The sequence below is a fragment of the Somniosus microcephalus genome, unplaced genomic scaffold, assembly GCF_052327205.1.
Source record: "Somniosus microcephalus isolate GS21.2 unplaced genomic scaffold, FLI_Smic_1.0 unresolved_chr7, whole genome shotgun sequence".
NCBI lineage: Eukaryota > Metazoa > Chordata > Chondrichthyes > Squaliformes > Somniosidae > Somniosus > Somniosus microcephalus.
The window spans coordinates 37710611-37726589 of record NW_028225185.1 but is presented as its reverse complement, the minus strand read 5'-3'; the positions used below and the strand labels follow the sequence as shown (position 1 = coordinate 37726589).

The 15979-nt window shown below is 58.0% G+C and overlaps 1 protein-coding gene across 1 annotated transcript in view; it reads right to left on the bottom strand.

The window, feature by feature from the left end:
• The window catches only part of LOC147086810 (voltage-dependent L-type calcium channel subunit alpha-1F-like), a 160722-nt gene that overhangs the window by 132117 nt on the left and 12626 nt on the right, over nucleotides 1-15979 (bottom strand). The window contains exon 5 of the mRNA XM_085978323.1: nucleotides 14900-15042. Within this exon, the coding sequence (XP_085834449.1) occupies nucleotides 14900-15042 (143 nt within the window). The remainder of the gene's footprint in view (nucleotides 1-14899; nucleotides 15043-15979) is intronic.

Sequence of the window (15979 nt, the reverse complement as noted above, 5' to 3'; positions counted from 1 at the left end):
TTTACAGGAACAGACTAATTACATCAGGTAAGATGGCCGACTGTAGGAGCACCGTAATGTAGGTCTTTCCCCAGCGGGGACTCCACGAGGACTGAGTTCGCAGTCCTGTGGCGAGCGTGATGACGTCATCGCGTTTGTGTTGTGACGTCATCACGCTGTTCGCGTTTCCCGCGCTCAGGGCGTCAGGTGATGCGCGTCGTTGCGTCGCTGGCCGTTGAGGCCAAAGTCGCGCGCGCGGGAGGCCAGGCCGAGCCGGTGCTTGCCGCGGGAGCGGAAGATCGCGTCGCTCCCGTCGGCTGGCCGATGCGGCCGAAGACGCTAGGCCGGGCTGTGCCGGCGGCCGTCCTGGAAGGCCGAGTCGGGCTGGCAGCCGCCGCACGCACGTCACGTCGTACGTGACGTGACGTCAGCGCGCTAGGGCGTGTCTTAAAGGGGCAATGGCCCCAACAGGTAAGTTAAAAGGGCAACGGCCCCAAAAGGTAAGTTAAACATACAGTAAGGTAAGTTAAAGGGAATTGTGTGTCTTTATGTAAGGTACAACCGGTGGTACCGCCACAACATCGCAGTTAGAAGCCTGTCTGCCTGGTTCTATGCTTTAATGCGTTCATACAACATTGGCGACGAGGATAACGAACGGAATCATTTTAGATAAGTAGTTGCCCAAGTTTTAGTTAGCTAGGATGGAGAAGACCGGCATTCAAAATTTTGCATGCTTCGCCGCGCCAGCCATGTTGGGTCCAAGATGGGCAAGGTGGTTAACGTCTTTTGAGCTTTACGCCAATGACAAAGGACTCATTATCGACGATACCTCTACAGCTGCCACAAAGCAGAGGAGAAGAGCTCTACTTCTACACCTAGCAGGGCCAGATGTCCAGGATATCTTTTCGACTCTTCCGGACACAGGAGAGCCAGCAGACTACACGGCGGCGGTTAGTGCTTTGAATCACTGCTTCGTGCCCCAGGTCAACGCAGCATTTGCTAGACAGACTTTTTATAAGTTGTCCCAGAAGACAGGTGAGACTGTGCAACAATTTGCTACTCGCTTGCGGCAGGCTGCTAAAGACTGTGCTTTTGGGGGGGATGCGGATAATCAAATAAGAGACGCTATCCTGAGTAGGTGCATGTGCGGAGGAAATTGCTAGAGGAAGGGTATGGTCTGACGCTCGCCCGCACGTTACAATTGGCCTCACAATGTGAAAACGTCGAGGAGCAGATGCCAGCCATGTCATGCACAGAGAAGACGGAGACAGGTACTGTTCGTCGTGTTACACAGAAAAGAGGGTATTATGCGAAAAGCTCGACAGAGAAACCAAAGGGAAATGGCGATAGGAACGAAAGGAAATGTTACAGATGTTGACACACAGACCACATGGGCAGAGATCCGAAATGCCCAGCACGCAGACAAATGTAGCATAAGTGCAAGGGAAAGGATCATTTCTCCAAAGTATGCCGCACAAAGGGTACAAAGAAACACAGTGTGAACAATGTAGAGGAACAAAATGACTTTGCATTTGCTGTTACTGGAAATAACGTGACAGAGAGACTTACCTTTTGTGTGAGGGGAGTAAACCTGAGAATGTTAATTGATTCGGGTGCAACTAATAATGTGATAGATGAGAATACATGGGAAGGATTAAAGTCAGAACACATTAAGTGTCAGTCACATGTCCCTAAGACAGAGAGAAAGTCATTCTCTTATGCTTCTAGCCGACCACTGTCAGTTAAAGGTGTATTCACATGTGGGATTACAATAGTTAAGAGAACTGAGCAGGCAGAGTTCATTGTGGTTAAAGGCCATGGAGAGCCGTTGCTAGGAAGGGAGACAGCCATGAAACTGGGAGTTTTAAAAATAGGCGCAGATGTCTCAGCTGTGGTAGATGTAAGACAGCTACTAGAACAGTGGTATCCAAAGGTGTTCCAGGGAGTAGGAAGGCTGAACACAAAACAGATCAGTTTGTATATCGACCCACAAGTGAAACCTGTGGCCCAGCCACTCAGGCGTATACCATTCAACTTAAGGGGGGCAGTAGAGGCCAAAATAAGACAATTGAGGGACATGGACATTATCGAACCTGTAACTGGTCCCACCCCCATGGGTAAATCCTGTGGTTATTGTACCAAAAGTGGATAAGGATGTAAGGTTATACCTAGACATGAGACGAGCAAACCAGGCAATAGTGAGAGAATGATATCCAATCCCCACCATTGATGAGATACTCCAAGGTATGAACGGCTCGACGGTGTTTAGTAAGCTAGACCTGAAATGGGGTTATCACCAGCTAGAACTGACCCCTGAGTCACGAGAAATCACAACGTTTGCAGTACATAACGGAGTATACAGGTACAAGAGGCTGATATTCGGTGTATCTTCAGCTAGTGAGCAATATCAGCACGAGATAGCTATGTATTGATTTCTTTTTGGGTTCAATAAAGACTCATTTCTGAAAGAGAATGTTGTTTAATCTAAAGTCTTGTTCAAGACTTTCTACAGCTTTTTACAGAACACACTATGCTGTGATGCATCTAGAATCAAACTGAAAGTAAAACTGCCAGCCTGCTTGTCTGGTCACATGACCTCTGCTGCTAAGGCACAAGCAATCAAAAACACAGACAAATATGCTGTAAGGCATAAGTAATCAAACACAGACAAATATCATCACTATTTGCTGATATCCTTACATCTCCCTTTCTTAAAACAAAAGTATTTTACTTTTAACTAACAACATTTAATGAACTTACATCATCATTATCATGATCAAGGTTTTTTACCCTTGCTTTGTGTGTTCACATGAAATATGTCAATACACTAGAACTTGAAGAAAGAATAAGATAACATTACTTCCTTCTTTAACAATAGTCCTTAAATTTGCTCAATGAGTCTCTCAGGAGGCTTCACGTGTCTTGAGGATTTTCTGATTAATTGTCCTTGAATCTGAGTTGTTGCCTCAGATGATTGGTTCTCAGCTGTGTGATCTGGTTGTTCTTTGAACTTCCTCACTTTCTCCCCCTCTTTTGTTTTCAGGAGGTTCTCCGGGATGGGTAGGTTTGACCTTAGCCGACGTCCCATCAGGAGTTGGGCTGGTGACATACCACACTCGAGCGGCGTTGTGTGGTATACAAGCATGCTCTGGTCGAAGTCAGTTCCACTGTCTTTTGCCTTGTACTTCAGTCTTTTCACTGTGTTTGCGGGCTCTCCTGGGTCAACAGCTCTGGACAACGTGTCTGCTGTATACATCAGCTTACCCGGTGTGTACGCAACATTCAGTTCATCATAGACTGTCTCTCTTTCACTTTCCACAACGAGGACTCTCTTTACCAGGTTCAGTCTCTCACAGGCTTTTAAACCTAGTATGGCTTGCACATCCTTTGGCACCACGATTAATGCTAGCGTGTGCTCTCTGTCCTTGTGTGTTACTTTGACAATGCATTTTCCTTTCACTGGTATATCAGTACCTGAGTATCCGGTCACTTTCACTTGTATTCCATGTAACTTTGGTCTGGGTCTAATTCTCTTAAAATCGGTCTCTGATATCACATTAACTTGTGCTCCAGTATCCAATTTAAATGGAATGTGTATGTCGTTCACTTTTAGTGTCAACCTCCAGTCTCTTTCTTTTTTGTTTTCAGACACAACATCTACATTGAATTCCTCTATCTCGCTTTCATCTACTGTATGGACCTTGCTTTGTTGCGCTTGGTTCTTACAGCAACGGGCATAATGGTTGTTTTTGTTGCATCTATTGCATGTTTTACCATATGCTGGACACTTTCTTGGTGGATGCTGTGTACCGCATCGACTACATGACTTCCGATTGTCTCTTTCATTTTCGTTTGCTAGCCACGTCTCTTTTTTCACATTGGCGCTCTCTTTGTTAAACGGTTTGTATCCGTTCTTTCTCACTGCATCCACGTTGCAGCTACTGTCACTGAACAGCTCCTTTGCCTGCAACTTCACAGTCTCTGTAGCCCTACACAATGCTATGGCTTTTCCCAGGTCTAGATCTTGCTCTCTTAGCAGCCTTTCCCTTAGACCATTATCTGGAATACCACACACCAGTCTGTCTTTTATCAGCGAGTCTGTGAGTCCCCCAAATTCACACGATTTGCTCTGGTTTCTCAGTTCAGTCACATACTGATCAATAGTCTCGCCGATTTTCTGTACACATGTGAAAAATTTGTGCCTCTCAAAGGTCACGTTGCGTTTAGGTATGCAGTAGGCCTCAAACTGTTCCATTATTTTATCTAGCTTCATTTTGTCTCCATCAACAGCAAATATGAAATTATTATATACCTCCAGCGCTGCATCACCCACGACATGTAAGAACACGGACGATTTTTGTTTATCACTTTTCTCGTCAGCTCCGATTGCCGCTAAATACAACTCTAAACGTTGTTTGAACCTTCTCCAATTTTCAGCCACATTACCTGTTAATTGAAGCGTCGCCGGTGGGAGTAAACCTTCCATTTTTTCACTTCGTTAGCTATTCTCTAATGGTAAGCAACGATGTTCTCTTCTGGCTTGCTAATATGTGGAGAGCTGATTTCGTTTACTTGCCACAACTGCTTTCACTGTCCCATCAAGTTGCTAACTTCAGATTTTTTCTCTTTCAGCCACTTCTGACATCATGTTTTGATTTCTTTTTGGGTTCAATAAAGACTCATTTCTGAAAGAGAATGTTGTTTAATCTAAAGTCTTGTTCAAGACTTTCTACAGCTTTTTACAGAACACACTATGCTGTGCTGCATCTAGAAAGAAACTGAAAGTAAAACTGCCAGCCTGCTTGTCTGGTCACATGACCTCTGCTGCTAAGGCACAAGCAATCAAAAACACAGACAAATATGCTGTAAGGCATAAGTAATCAAACACAGACAAATATCATCACTATTTGCTGATATCCTTACAAGCTAATGCCTTAGCTGGAATAGAGGGTGTTGAAAACATCTCAGACGACATTATCGTGCATGCACACGACCAGGAAACGCACGACAGACGCCTGCACGCTGTCATGACCAGACTAATGGAAAGTGGACTGACACTAAACTCAGAGAAGTGCCAATTCAACGTGGATCGATTGATTTTCATGGGAATCCTGTTGTCTGAAAAGGGCATCGGACCAACAGCAGAGAGAGTGCGAGCGGTGGCAGAAGCTCGGGAACCAGAGAATGCTACAGAGGTGAGGAGTTTCTTGGGACTCGTTGGATACAGTAGCAGATTCATCCCACAGTTTGCAACGCTATCAGAGCCACTGCGACGCCCGACGAGAAAAGACACACCATTTAAATTTGGATCACAACAGAGACAGTCATTCAGTGCACTCAAGGAAGAGTTGGCCAGAGCCGGCACTTTAGCATATTTTGATAAGGACGCACCAACCAAGGTGATAGCAGATGCCAGTCCTGTAGGTTTAGGCGCAGTACTAGTTCAGGACCAACAGGGACAAGAGGTGCCAATATGCTATGTAAGTCGTAGTTTAACAGACTGTGAGAGGAAATACTCTCAAACAGAGAGAGAGGCCTTAGCTCTTGTATGGGCTTGTGAGAGGCTGCATCCATATGTGTATGGCCAAAAATTTAACTTGGTAACTGACCATAAGCCATTACAGGTGATATACAGCCCACATTCTAAACCCTGTGCCCGTATAGAGAGATGGGTACTTAGATTACAGCCGTACGATTTTAAGGTGGATACACATTCCAGGCAAGCAAAACATTGCAGACCCGCTGTCACGATTGCTGGGGGAGACAGCAAAACAGGAGAGACATCCTCATGGCTCAGATGAATACGTGAGATTTGTAGCTGTGAGTGCGACACCAAAAGCACTCACTACTAGAGAGGTGGAGGAAGCCTCTGCTACCGACCCAGAGCTGATTGAGGTACGGAAGGCAATCACAAACGGACATTTTGAAAACTGTAAAGCTTATGCAGCAATTGCAAACGAGCTGTGCGTAGTGGGGTACCTAGTTCTTCGGGGGAACACGCATCGTGCTACCCACAGTGTTACACGCACGAGCCCTGGTGTTAGCACATGAAGGACACTTGGGAATAGTTGGAACAAAGCAACATCTCAGAACCAAGGTTTGGTGGCCTGGCATGGACAAGGCAGCTGAAAAACACTGTAAAGCGTGCCACGGCTGTCAGATAGTAGCCAGACCCGACCCACCTGAACCGTTGAGACCAACACCATTACCGGAGGGCCCCTGGCAGGATGTAGCTATAGACTTACTGGGACCCTTGCCATCCAACCACTCCATTCTTGTGGTAGTTGATTATTATAGTCGCTACTATGAATACGACATCATGACCTCCACAACAACAGAGAAGGTTATTGATAGTTTAGAGTCAATCTTCAGCCATCATGGTTTGCCAATCACCTGCAAATCTGATAATGGTCCCCAATTCAGATCTGAATTATTCAAAGAATACTGTGAAAACAACAGGATCAAACACTCGAAAATGACAGCAAAATGGGCTCAGGCTAACGGAGAAGTCGAGCGCCAGAATGCATCGCTGATGAAGAGAATCCGAATTGCTCAGTCAGAAGGGCTGGATTGGAAACGTGAACTTAGAAGATATGTGACTGTGTACAGGAGCATTGACCATGCCACGACGGGAAAGAGCCCGGCAGAGCTGCTCTTTAAACGGAAAAGGAGGGGAAAGCTGCCAGACATCACAGAGTCGCGCGCAGACATGGAAGTACGTGACCGGGACGCAGAACAAAAAGGCAAGCCCAAACTGTACGCAGATGAACAGCGGAGAACACAATACTCAGAGGTGGAAGTTGGCGACACGGTGCTGGTACGGCAGGACAAAGTGGACAAGTTCACCACTCCTTTTAATGCCACACCGCACAAAGTTTTGAGTAAAACAGGGAGTCGAGTAGTAGTAGAATCTCCAGACGGAGCACGCTACTCGAGAAACACTACGTTTGTGAAGAAATACAGAACCAATGGACCAAAGGAGACACTCCATGAGCAGGAGGAAACACAAGGGACTGAGGACAGTATAGTAGACCCTGACACACATACCACTGTGACACAGGCAATACCCACTGACACCAACATGTCAGACATACCCAATACAGCCAGACCGCAAAGGGTTAAAAGAAAACCCCAACGACTGTCTGATTATGTCACAACATAAACTGTGCGAGAACTGCATGGGTGATGTTAAATGTTTAAACCTGGGAATTATTTAGTTGTGTGGTAAGACGCAAGTTTGTAAAAAGTTTATAAATCAAATAAGTTATGCAGTGTTGTTGTAAGCAACTGTTTGTAAATTGCAAGTTTGTTTCCAAGGAAAAGGGGGATGTCGTGTATTGATTGCGAGTTTAACACCAGTCAATACGGTAATGTAATGTGCATTGCATTATGCGAATTACCCGGGAAAGCTGCAGTCAGCCATTTTACACAATAAAGTAAAGATCACAGTTAGAAGCCTGTCTGCCTGGTTCGATGCTTGAATGCGTTCATACAACAGTAAGTGCCTTTCCAGCACTGCGAGTGGGCCAAGTGGAGCAGGACTGCGAACTTCCAGCCCCCCGCCAAGCTAACCTGCTTCCCTCCCCGCGATCGGACGCTCTCTGCGATCAGACCCTCCCCGCGATCGGACCATCCCCGCGATCGGACCCTCGCCGCGATCGGACCCTCGCCGCGATCGGACCCTCCCCGCGATCGGACCCTCCCCGCGATCGGACGCTCTCCGCGATCGGACCCTCCCCGCGATCGGACGCTCTCTGCGATCGGACCCTCCCCGCGATCGGACGCTCTCCGCGATCGGACCCTCCCCGCGATCGGACCATCCCCGCGATCGGACCCTCGCCGCGATCGGACCCTCGCCGCGATCGGACCCTCCCCGCGATCGGACCCTCCCCGCGATCGGACGCTCTCCGCGATCGGACCCTCCCCGCGATCGGACGCTCTCTGCGATCGGACCCTCCCCGCGATCGGACGCTCTCCGCGATCGGACCCTCTCCGCGATCGGACCCTCCCCGCGATCGGACCCTCCCCGCGATCGGACCCTCGCCGCGATCGGACCCTCGCCGCGATCGGACCCTCCCCGCGATCGGACCCTCCCCGCGATCGGACCCTCGCCGCGATCGGACCCTCCCCGCGATCGGACCCTCCCCGCGATCGGACCCTCCCCGCGATCGGACCCTCCCCGCGATCGGACGCTCCCCGCGATCGGACCCTCTCCGCGATCGGACCCTCTCCGCGATCGGACCCTCTCCGCGATCGGACCCTCTCCGCGATCGGACCCTCTCCGCGATCGGACCCTCTCCGCGATCGGACCCTCTCCGCGATCGGACCCTCTCCGCGATCGGACCCTCTCCGCGATCGGACCCTCTCCGCGATCGGACCCTCTCCGCGATCGGACCCTCTCCGCGATCGGACCCTCTCCGCGATCGGACCCTCTCCGCGATCGGACCCTCTCCGCGATCGGACCCTCCCCGCGATCGGACCCTCTCCGCGATCGGACCCTCCCCGCGATCGGACCCTCTCCGCAATCGGGCCCTCCCGGCGATCGGACCCTCCCCGCGATCGGACCCTCTCCGCAATCAGGCCCTCCCCGCGATCGGACCCTACCCGCGATCGGACCCTCCCTGCGATCGGACCCTCTCCGCAATCAGGCCCTCCCGGCGATCGGACCCTCCCGGCGATCGGACCCTCCCCGCGATCGGACCCTCTCCGCAATCAGGCCCTCCCGGCGATCGGACCCTCCCGGCGATCGGACCCTCCCCGCGATCGGACCCTCTCCGCAATCAGGCCCTCCCCGCGATCGGACCCTACCCGCGATCGGACCCTCCCTGCGATCGGACCCTCTCCGCAATCAGGCCCTCCCGGCGATCGGACCCTACCCGCGATCGGACCCTCCCCGCGATCGGACCCTCTCCGCAATCAGGCCCTCCCGGCGATCGGACCCTCCCGGCGATCGGACCCTCCCCGCGATCGGACCCTCCCCGCGATCGGACCCTCTCCGCAATCAGGCCCTCCCCGCGATCGGACCCTACCCGCGATCGGACCCTCCCTGCGATCGGACCCTCTCTGCGATCGGGCCCTCCCCGCGATCGGACCCTCTCCGCAATCGGGCCCTCCCCGCGATCGGACCCTACCCGCGATCGGACCCTCCCCGCGATCGGACCCTCCCCGCGATCGGACGCTCTCTGCGATCGGACGCTCCCCGCGATCGGACCCTCCCCGCGATCGGACCCTCCCCGCGATGGGACCCTCCCCGCGATGGGACCCTCCCCGCGATCGGACCCTCTCCGCGATCGGACCCTCCCCGCGATCGGACCCTCCCCGCGATCGGACCCTCCCCGCGATCGGTCCTTCCCCGCGATCGGACCCTCCCCGCGATCGGACCCTCTCCGCGATCGGACCCTCGCCGCGATCGGACCCTCCCCGCGATCGGACCCTCCCCGCGATCGGACCCTCCCCGCGATCGGACCCTACCCGCGATCGGACCCTCCCCGCGATCGGACCCTCCCCGCGATCGGACGCTCTCCGCGATCGGACCCTCCCCGCGATCGGACCCTCGCCGCGATCGGACCCTCCCCGCGATCGGACCCTCCCCGCGATCGGACCCTACCCGCGATCGGACCCTCCCCGCGATCGGACCCTCCCCGCGATCGGACGCTCTCTGCGATCGGACACTCCCCGCGATCGGACCCTCCCCGCGATCGGACCCTCCCCGCGATGGGACCCTCCCCGCGATCGGACCCTCTCCGCGATCGGACCCTCTCCGCGATCGGACCCTCCCCGCGATCGGACCCTCCCCGCGATCGGTCCTTCCCCGCGATCGGACCCTCCCCGCGATCGGACCCTCTCCGCGATCGGACCCTCCCCGCGATCGGACCCTCCCCGCGATCGGACGCTCTCTGCGATCGGACACTCCCCGCGATCGGACCCTCCCCGCGATCGGACCCTCCCCGCGATGGGACCCTCCCCGCGATCGGACCCTCTCCGCGATCGGACCCTCTCCGCGATCGGACCCTCCCCGCGATCGGACCCTCCCCGCGATCGGTCCTTCCCCGCGATCGGACCCTCCCCGCGATCGGACCCTCTCCGCGATCGGACCCTCGCCGCGATCGGACCCTCCCCGCGATCGGACCCTCCCCGCGATCGGACCCTCCCCGCGATCGGACCCTCCCCGCGATCGGACCCTCTCCGCGATCGGACCCTCTCCGCGATCGGACCCTCTCCGCGATCGGACCCTCTCCGCGATCGGACCCTCTCCGCGATCGGACCCTCTCCGCGATCGGACCCTCTCCGCGATCGGACCCTCTCCGCGATCGGACCCTCTCCGCGATCGGACCCTCCCCGCGATCGGACCCTCTCCGCGATCAGACCCTCCCCGCGATCGGACCCTCTCCGCAATCAGGCCCTCCCGGCGATCGGACCCTCCCCGCGATCGGACCCTCTCCGCAATCAGGCCCTCCCCGCGATCGGACCCTACCCGCGATCGGACCCTCCCTGCGATCGGACCCTCTCCGCAATCAGGCCCTCCCGGCGATCGGACCCTCCCGGCGATCGGACCCTCCCCGCGATCGGACCCTCTCCGCAATCAGGCCCTCCCGGCGATCGGACCCTCCCGGCGATCGGACCCTCCCCGCGATCGGACCCTCTCCGCAATCAGGCCCTCCCCGCGATCGGACCCTACCCGCGATCGGACCCTCCCTGCGATCGGACCCTCTCCGCAATCAGGCCCTCCCGGCGATCGGACCCTACCCGCGATCGGACCCTCCCCGCGATCGGACCCTCTCCGCAATCAGGCCCTCCCGGCGATCGGACCCTCCCGGCGATCGGACCCTCCCCGCGATCGGACCCTCTCCGCAATCAGGCCCTCCCCGCGATCGGACCCTACCCGCGATCGGACCCTCCCTGCGATCGGACCCTCTCTGCGATCGGGCCCTCCCCGCGATCGGACCCTCTCCGCAATCGGGCCCTCCCCGCGATCGGACCCTACCCGCGATCGGACCCTCCCCGCGATCGGACCCTCCCCGCGATCGGACGCTCTCTGCGATCGGACACTCCCCGCGATCGGACCCTCCCCGCGATCGGACCCTCTCCGCGATCGGACCCTCTCCGCGATCGGACCCTCCCCGCGATCGGACCCTCCCCGCGATCGGACCCTCCCCGCGATCGGACCCTCCCCGCGATCGGACCCTCCCCGCGATCGGACCCACTCCGCGATCGGACCCACTCCGCGATCGGACCCTCTCCGCGATCGGACCCTCTCCGCGATCGGACCCTCCTCGCGATCGGACCCTCTCCGCGATCGGACCCTCCCCGCGATCGGACCCTCTCCGCGATCGGACCCACTCCGCGATCGGACCCTCTCCGCGATCGGACCCTCCCCGCGATCGGACTCTCCCCGCGATCGGACGCTCTCCGCGATCGGACCCTCCCCGCGATCGGACGCTCTCCGCGATCGGACCCTCCCCGCGATCGGACCCTCCCCGCGATGGGACCCTCCCCGCGATCGGACCCTCTCCGCGATCGGACCCTCTCCGCGATCGGACCCTCCCCGCGATCGGACCCTCCCCGCGATCGGTCCTTCCCCGCGATCGGACCCTCTCCGCGATCGGACCCTCTCCGCGATCGGACCCTCCCCGCGATCGGACCCTCCCCGCGATCGGACCCTCCCCGCGATCGGACCCTCTCCGCGATCGGACCCTCTCCGCGATCGGACCCTCTCCGCGATCGGACCCTCCCCGCGATCGGACCCTCCCCGCGATCGGACTCTCTCCGCGATCGGACCCACTACGCGATCGGACCCTCTCCGCGATCGGACCCTCTCCGCGATCGGACCCTCCCCGCGATCGGACCCTCCCCGCGATCGGACTCTCTCCGCGATCGGACCCACTCCGCGATCGGACCCTCTCCGCGATCGGACCCTCCCCGCGATCGGACCCTCCCCGCGATCGGACGCTCTCCGCGATCGGACCCTCCCCGCGATCGGACGCTCTCCGCGATCGGACCCTCCCCGCGATCGGACCCTCCCCGCGATGGGACCCTCCCCGCGATCGGACCCTCTCCGCGATCGGACCCTCCCCGCGATCGGTCCTTCCCCGCGATCGGACCCTCTCCGCGATCGGACCCTCTCCGCGATCGGACCCTCTCCGCGATCGGACCCTACCCGCGATCGGACCCTCCCCGCGATCGGACCCTCTCCGCGATCGGGCCCTCCCCGCGATCGGACCCTGCCCGCGATCGGACGCTCTCTGCGATCGGACCCTCTCCGCGATCGGACCCTCCCCGCGATCGGACCCTCTCCGCGATCGGACCCACTCCGCGATCGGACCCTCTCTGCGATCGGACCCTCTCCGCGATCGGACCCTCCTCGCGATCGGACCCTCTCCGCGATCGGAACCTCTCCGCGATCGGACCCTCCCCGCGATCGGACCCTCTCCGCGATCGGACCCACTACGCGATCGGACCCTCTCCGCGATCGGACCCTCTCCGCGATCGGACCCTCCCCGCGATCGGACCCTCTCCGCGATCGGACCCACTACGCGATCGGACCCTCTCCGCGATCGGACCCTCTCCGCGATCGGACCCTCCCCGCGATCGGACTCTCTCCGCGATCGGACCCTCCCCGCGATCGGACCCTCTCCGCGATCGGACCCTCTCCGCGATCGGACCCTCCCCGCGATCGGACCCTCCCCGCGATCGGACCCTCCCCGCGATCGGACCCTCCCCGCGATCGGACCCTCTCCGCGATCGGACCCTCTCCGCGATCGGACCCTTCCCGCGATCGGGCCCTCTCCGCGATCGGACCCTCCCCGCGATCGGACTCTCTCCGCGATCGGACCCACTCCGCGATCGGACCCTCTCCGCGATCGGACCCTCCCCGCGATCGGACTCTCCCCGCGATCGGACGCTCTCCGCGATCGGACCCTCCCCGCGATCGGACGCTCTCCGCGATCGGACCCTCCCCGCGATGGGACCCTCCCCGCGATGGGACCCTCCCCGCGATCGGACCCACCCCACGATCGGACCCTCTCCGCGATCGGACCCTCTCCGCGATCGGACCCTCCCCGTGATCGGATCTTCCCCGCGATCGGAACCTCCCCGCGATCGGACCCACTCCAAGATTGGACCTTCCCCGCGATCGGACCCTCCCCGTGATCGGATCTTCCCCGCGATCGGAACCTCCCCGCGATCGGACCCACTCCAAGATTGGAGCCTCCCCGCGATCGGACCCTCCCCGCGATCGGACCTTCCCCGCGATCGGAACCTCCCCGCGATCGGACCCACTCCAAGACCGGACCCTCCCCGCGATCGGACCCTCTCCGCGATCGGACACACCCCACGATCGGACCCTCCCGCGATCGGACCCTCCCCGCGATCGGACCCTCCCCGCGATCGGACCCTCCCCGCGATCGGACCCTCCCCGCGATCGGACCCTCCCCGCGATCGGACCCTCCCCGCGATCGGACCCTCCCCGCGATCGGACCCTCCCCGCGATCGGACCCTCCCCGCGATCGGACCCTCCCCGCGATCTGACCCTCCCCGCGATCGGACCCTCCCCGCGATCGGACCCTCTCCGCGATCGGACCCTCCCCGCGAACGGACCCTCACGGTGATCGGACCCTCTCCGCGATCGGACCCTCTCCGCGATCGGACCCTCCCCGCGAACGGACCCTCACGGCGATCGGACCCTCTCCGCGATCGGACCCTCACCGCGATCGGACCCTCCCCGCGATCGGACCCTCCCCGCGATCGGACCCTCCCCGCGATCGGACCCTCCCCGCCATCGGACCCTCCCCGCCATCGGACCCTCTCCGCCATCGGACCCTCTCCGCCATCGGACCCTCTCCGCCATCGGACCCTCCCCCACGATCGGACCCTCTCCGCGATCGGACCCTCTCCGCGATCGGACCCTCTCCGCGACCGGACCCTCTCCGTGATCGGACCCTCCCCGCGATCGGACCCTCCCCCACGATCGGACCCTCTCCGCGATCGGACCCTCTCCGCGATCGGACCCTCCCCGCGATCGGACCCTCTCCGCGATCGGACCCTCCCCACCATCGGACCCTGCTCATGATCGGACCCTCCCCGCGATCGGACCCTCCTTCTTGAATATATTTAATGAATTGGCCTCTACTGCCTTGTGTGGTAGAGAATTCCACAGGTTCACCACCCTCTGGGTGAAGAAATTCCTCCTCATCTCTGTCCTAAATGGCTTACCCCTTATCCTTAGACTGTGACCCCTGGTTCTGGACTCCCCTGCCATCGGGAACATCCGTCCTGCATCTAGTCTGTCTAGTCCTGTCAGAATTTTATACGTTTCAATGAGATGAGGTCGATGATCAGCCATGATCTTATTGAATGGCGGAGCAGGCTCGAGGGGCCAAATGGCCAACTCCTGCTCTTAATGCTTATGAGTCCCTGCCCTCGTTCCGTGGGTTTGACTCACTGTCCAGGTCCAGCTGAGGGAGTTGATTGTCTGCTCGTAGCCATTCATGTAGACCAAGGCTTCTTCGGCAGCACCTCCCAAACCCGCCACCTCTTCCACCTAGAAGGACGAGGGCAGCAGGCGCACGGGAACACCACCACCTCCAAGTTCCCCTCCGAGTCACACACACCATCCTGACTTGGAAATATATCGGCCGTTCCTTCATCGTCGCTGGGTCAAAATCCTGGAACTCCCTCCCTAACAGCGCTGTGGGAGCACCTTCACCACACGGGACTGCAGCGGTTCAAGAAGGCGGCTCACCACCACCTTCTCAAGGGGCGATTCGGGATGGGCGATAAATGCCGGCCTTGCCACATCTCCGAGAATGAATTTGAAATAAAAATATTTGTGACTTTGACACAACGTCACAAACTCAAGATCTTCTAACTTCACATTGAGCACTTTTTCAGGGCAAAGTGTCAGCCACCGGTCCGTACTCACTGGGAACCCCAGACACGAGTCGCAGGGGCCGTAAGACTCGGAACGCCCGCAGCGCCTTCACATCGAAGCCCCCGGCTTTCCCCGCCATGTGGTGGTTCCTGCCGGATTTCTGCGTCGCCGTTTCCAAGATGACGCTGAACAGGCTGCATGGGAGGAAGGAGGGAGGAGGAAGACGGGAAGGGGGGACAAGGAGAGGAGGAAGAGGAGGAGGAGGAGGAGGATGCAGAGGAGGAGGAGGGTGAAGGAGGAGGAGGAGGAGGAGGAGGAAGAGGAGGAAGGGGAGGATGAGGAGGAGGAGGAGGAGGAGGAGGAGGAAGAGGATGAGGAGGAGGAAGAGGAGGAACAGGAGGAGGAGGAAGAGGAGGAGGAGGAAGAGGAGGGAGAGGAGGAGGAGGAGGAAGAGGAGGAGGAAGAGGAGGACGAGGAGGAGTAGGAAGAGGAGGAGTAGGAAGAGGAGGAGGAGGAAGGGGAGGAGGAAGGGGAAGAGGAGGATGAAAAGGAGGAGGAGGAGGATGAAGAGGAAGAGGAGGATGAAGAGGAGGAGGAGGAAGAGGAGGATGAAGAGGAGGATGAAGAGGAGGAGGAGGAGGAGGAAGAGGGGGAGGAGGAAGAGGAGGAGGAGGGAGGAGGAGGCAGGGAGGAGGAAAAGGAAGAGGAGGAAGAGGAGGAGGAGAAGAAGAGGAGGAGGAGGAAGAGGAGGAGGAGGAGGAGGAGGAGGAAGAGGAGGAGGAGGAGGTGGAAGAGGAGGAGGAGAAAGAGGAGGAGGAGAAAGAGGAGGAGGAGAAAGAGGAGGAGGAGAAAGAGGAGGAGGAGGAAGAGGAGGAGGAGGAGGAGGAGGAGGAGGAGGAAGAGGAGGAAGAGGAGGAGGAGGAGGATGAGGAAGAGGAGGAGGATGAGGAGGAAGAGGAGGAGGAGGAGGAAGACGAGGAAGAGGAGCATGAAGAGGAGGAGGATGAAGAGGAAGAGGAGGAGGAAGAGGATGAGCAGGAAGAGGATGAGGAGGAGGAGGAAGAGGATGAGGAGGAGGAGGAAGAGGAGGAGGAGGTAGAGGATGAGGAGGAAGAGGAGGAGGAGGAGGAG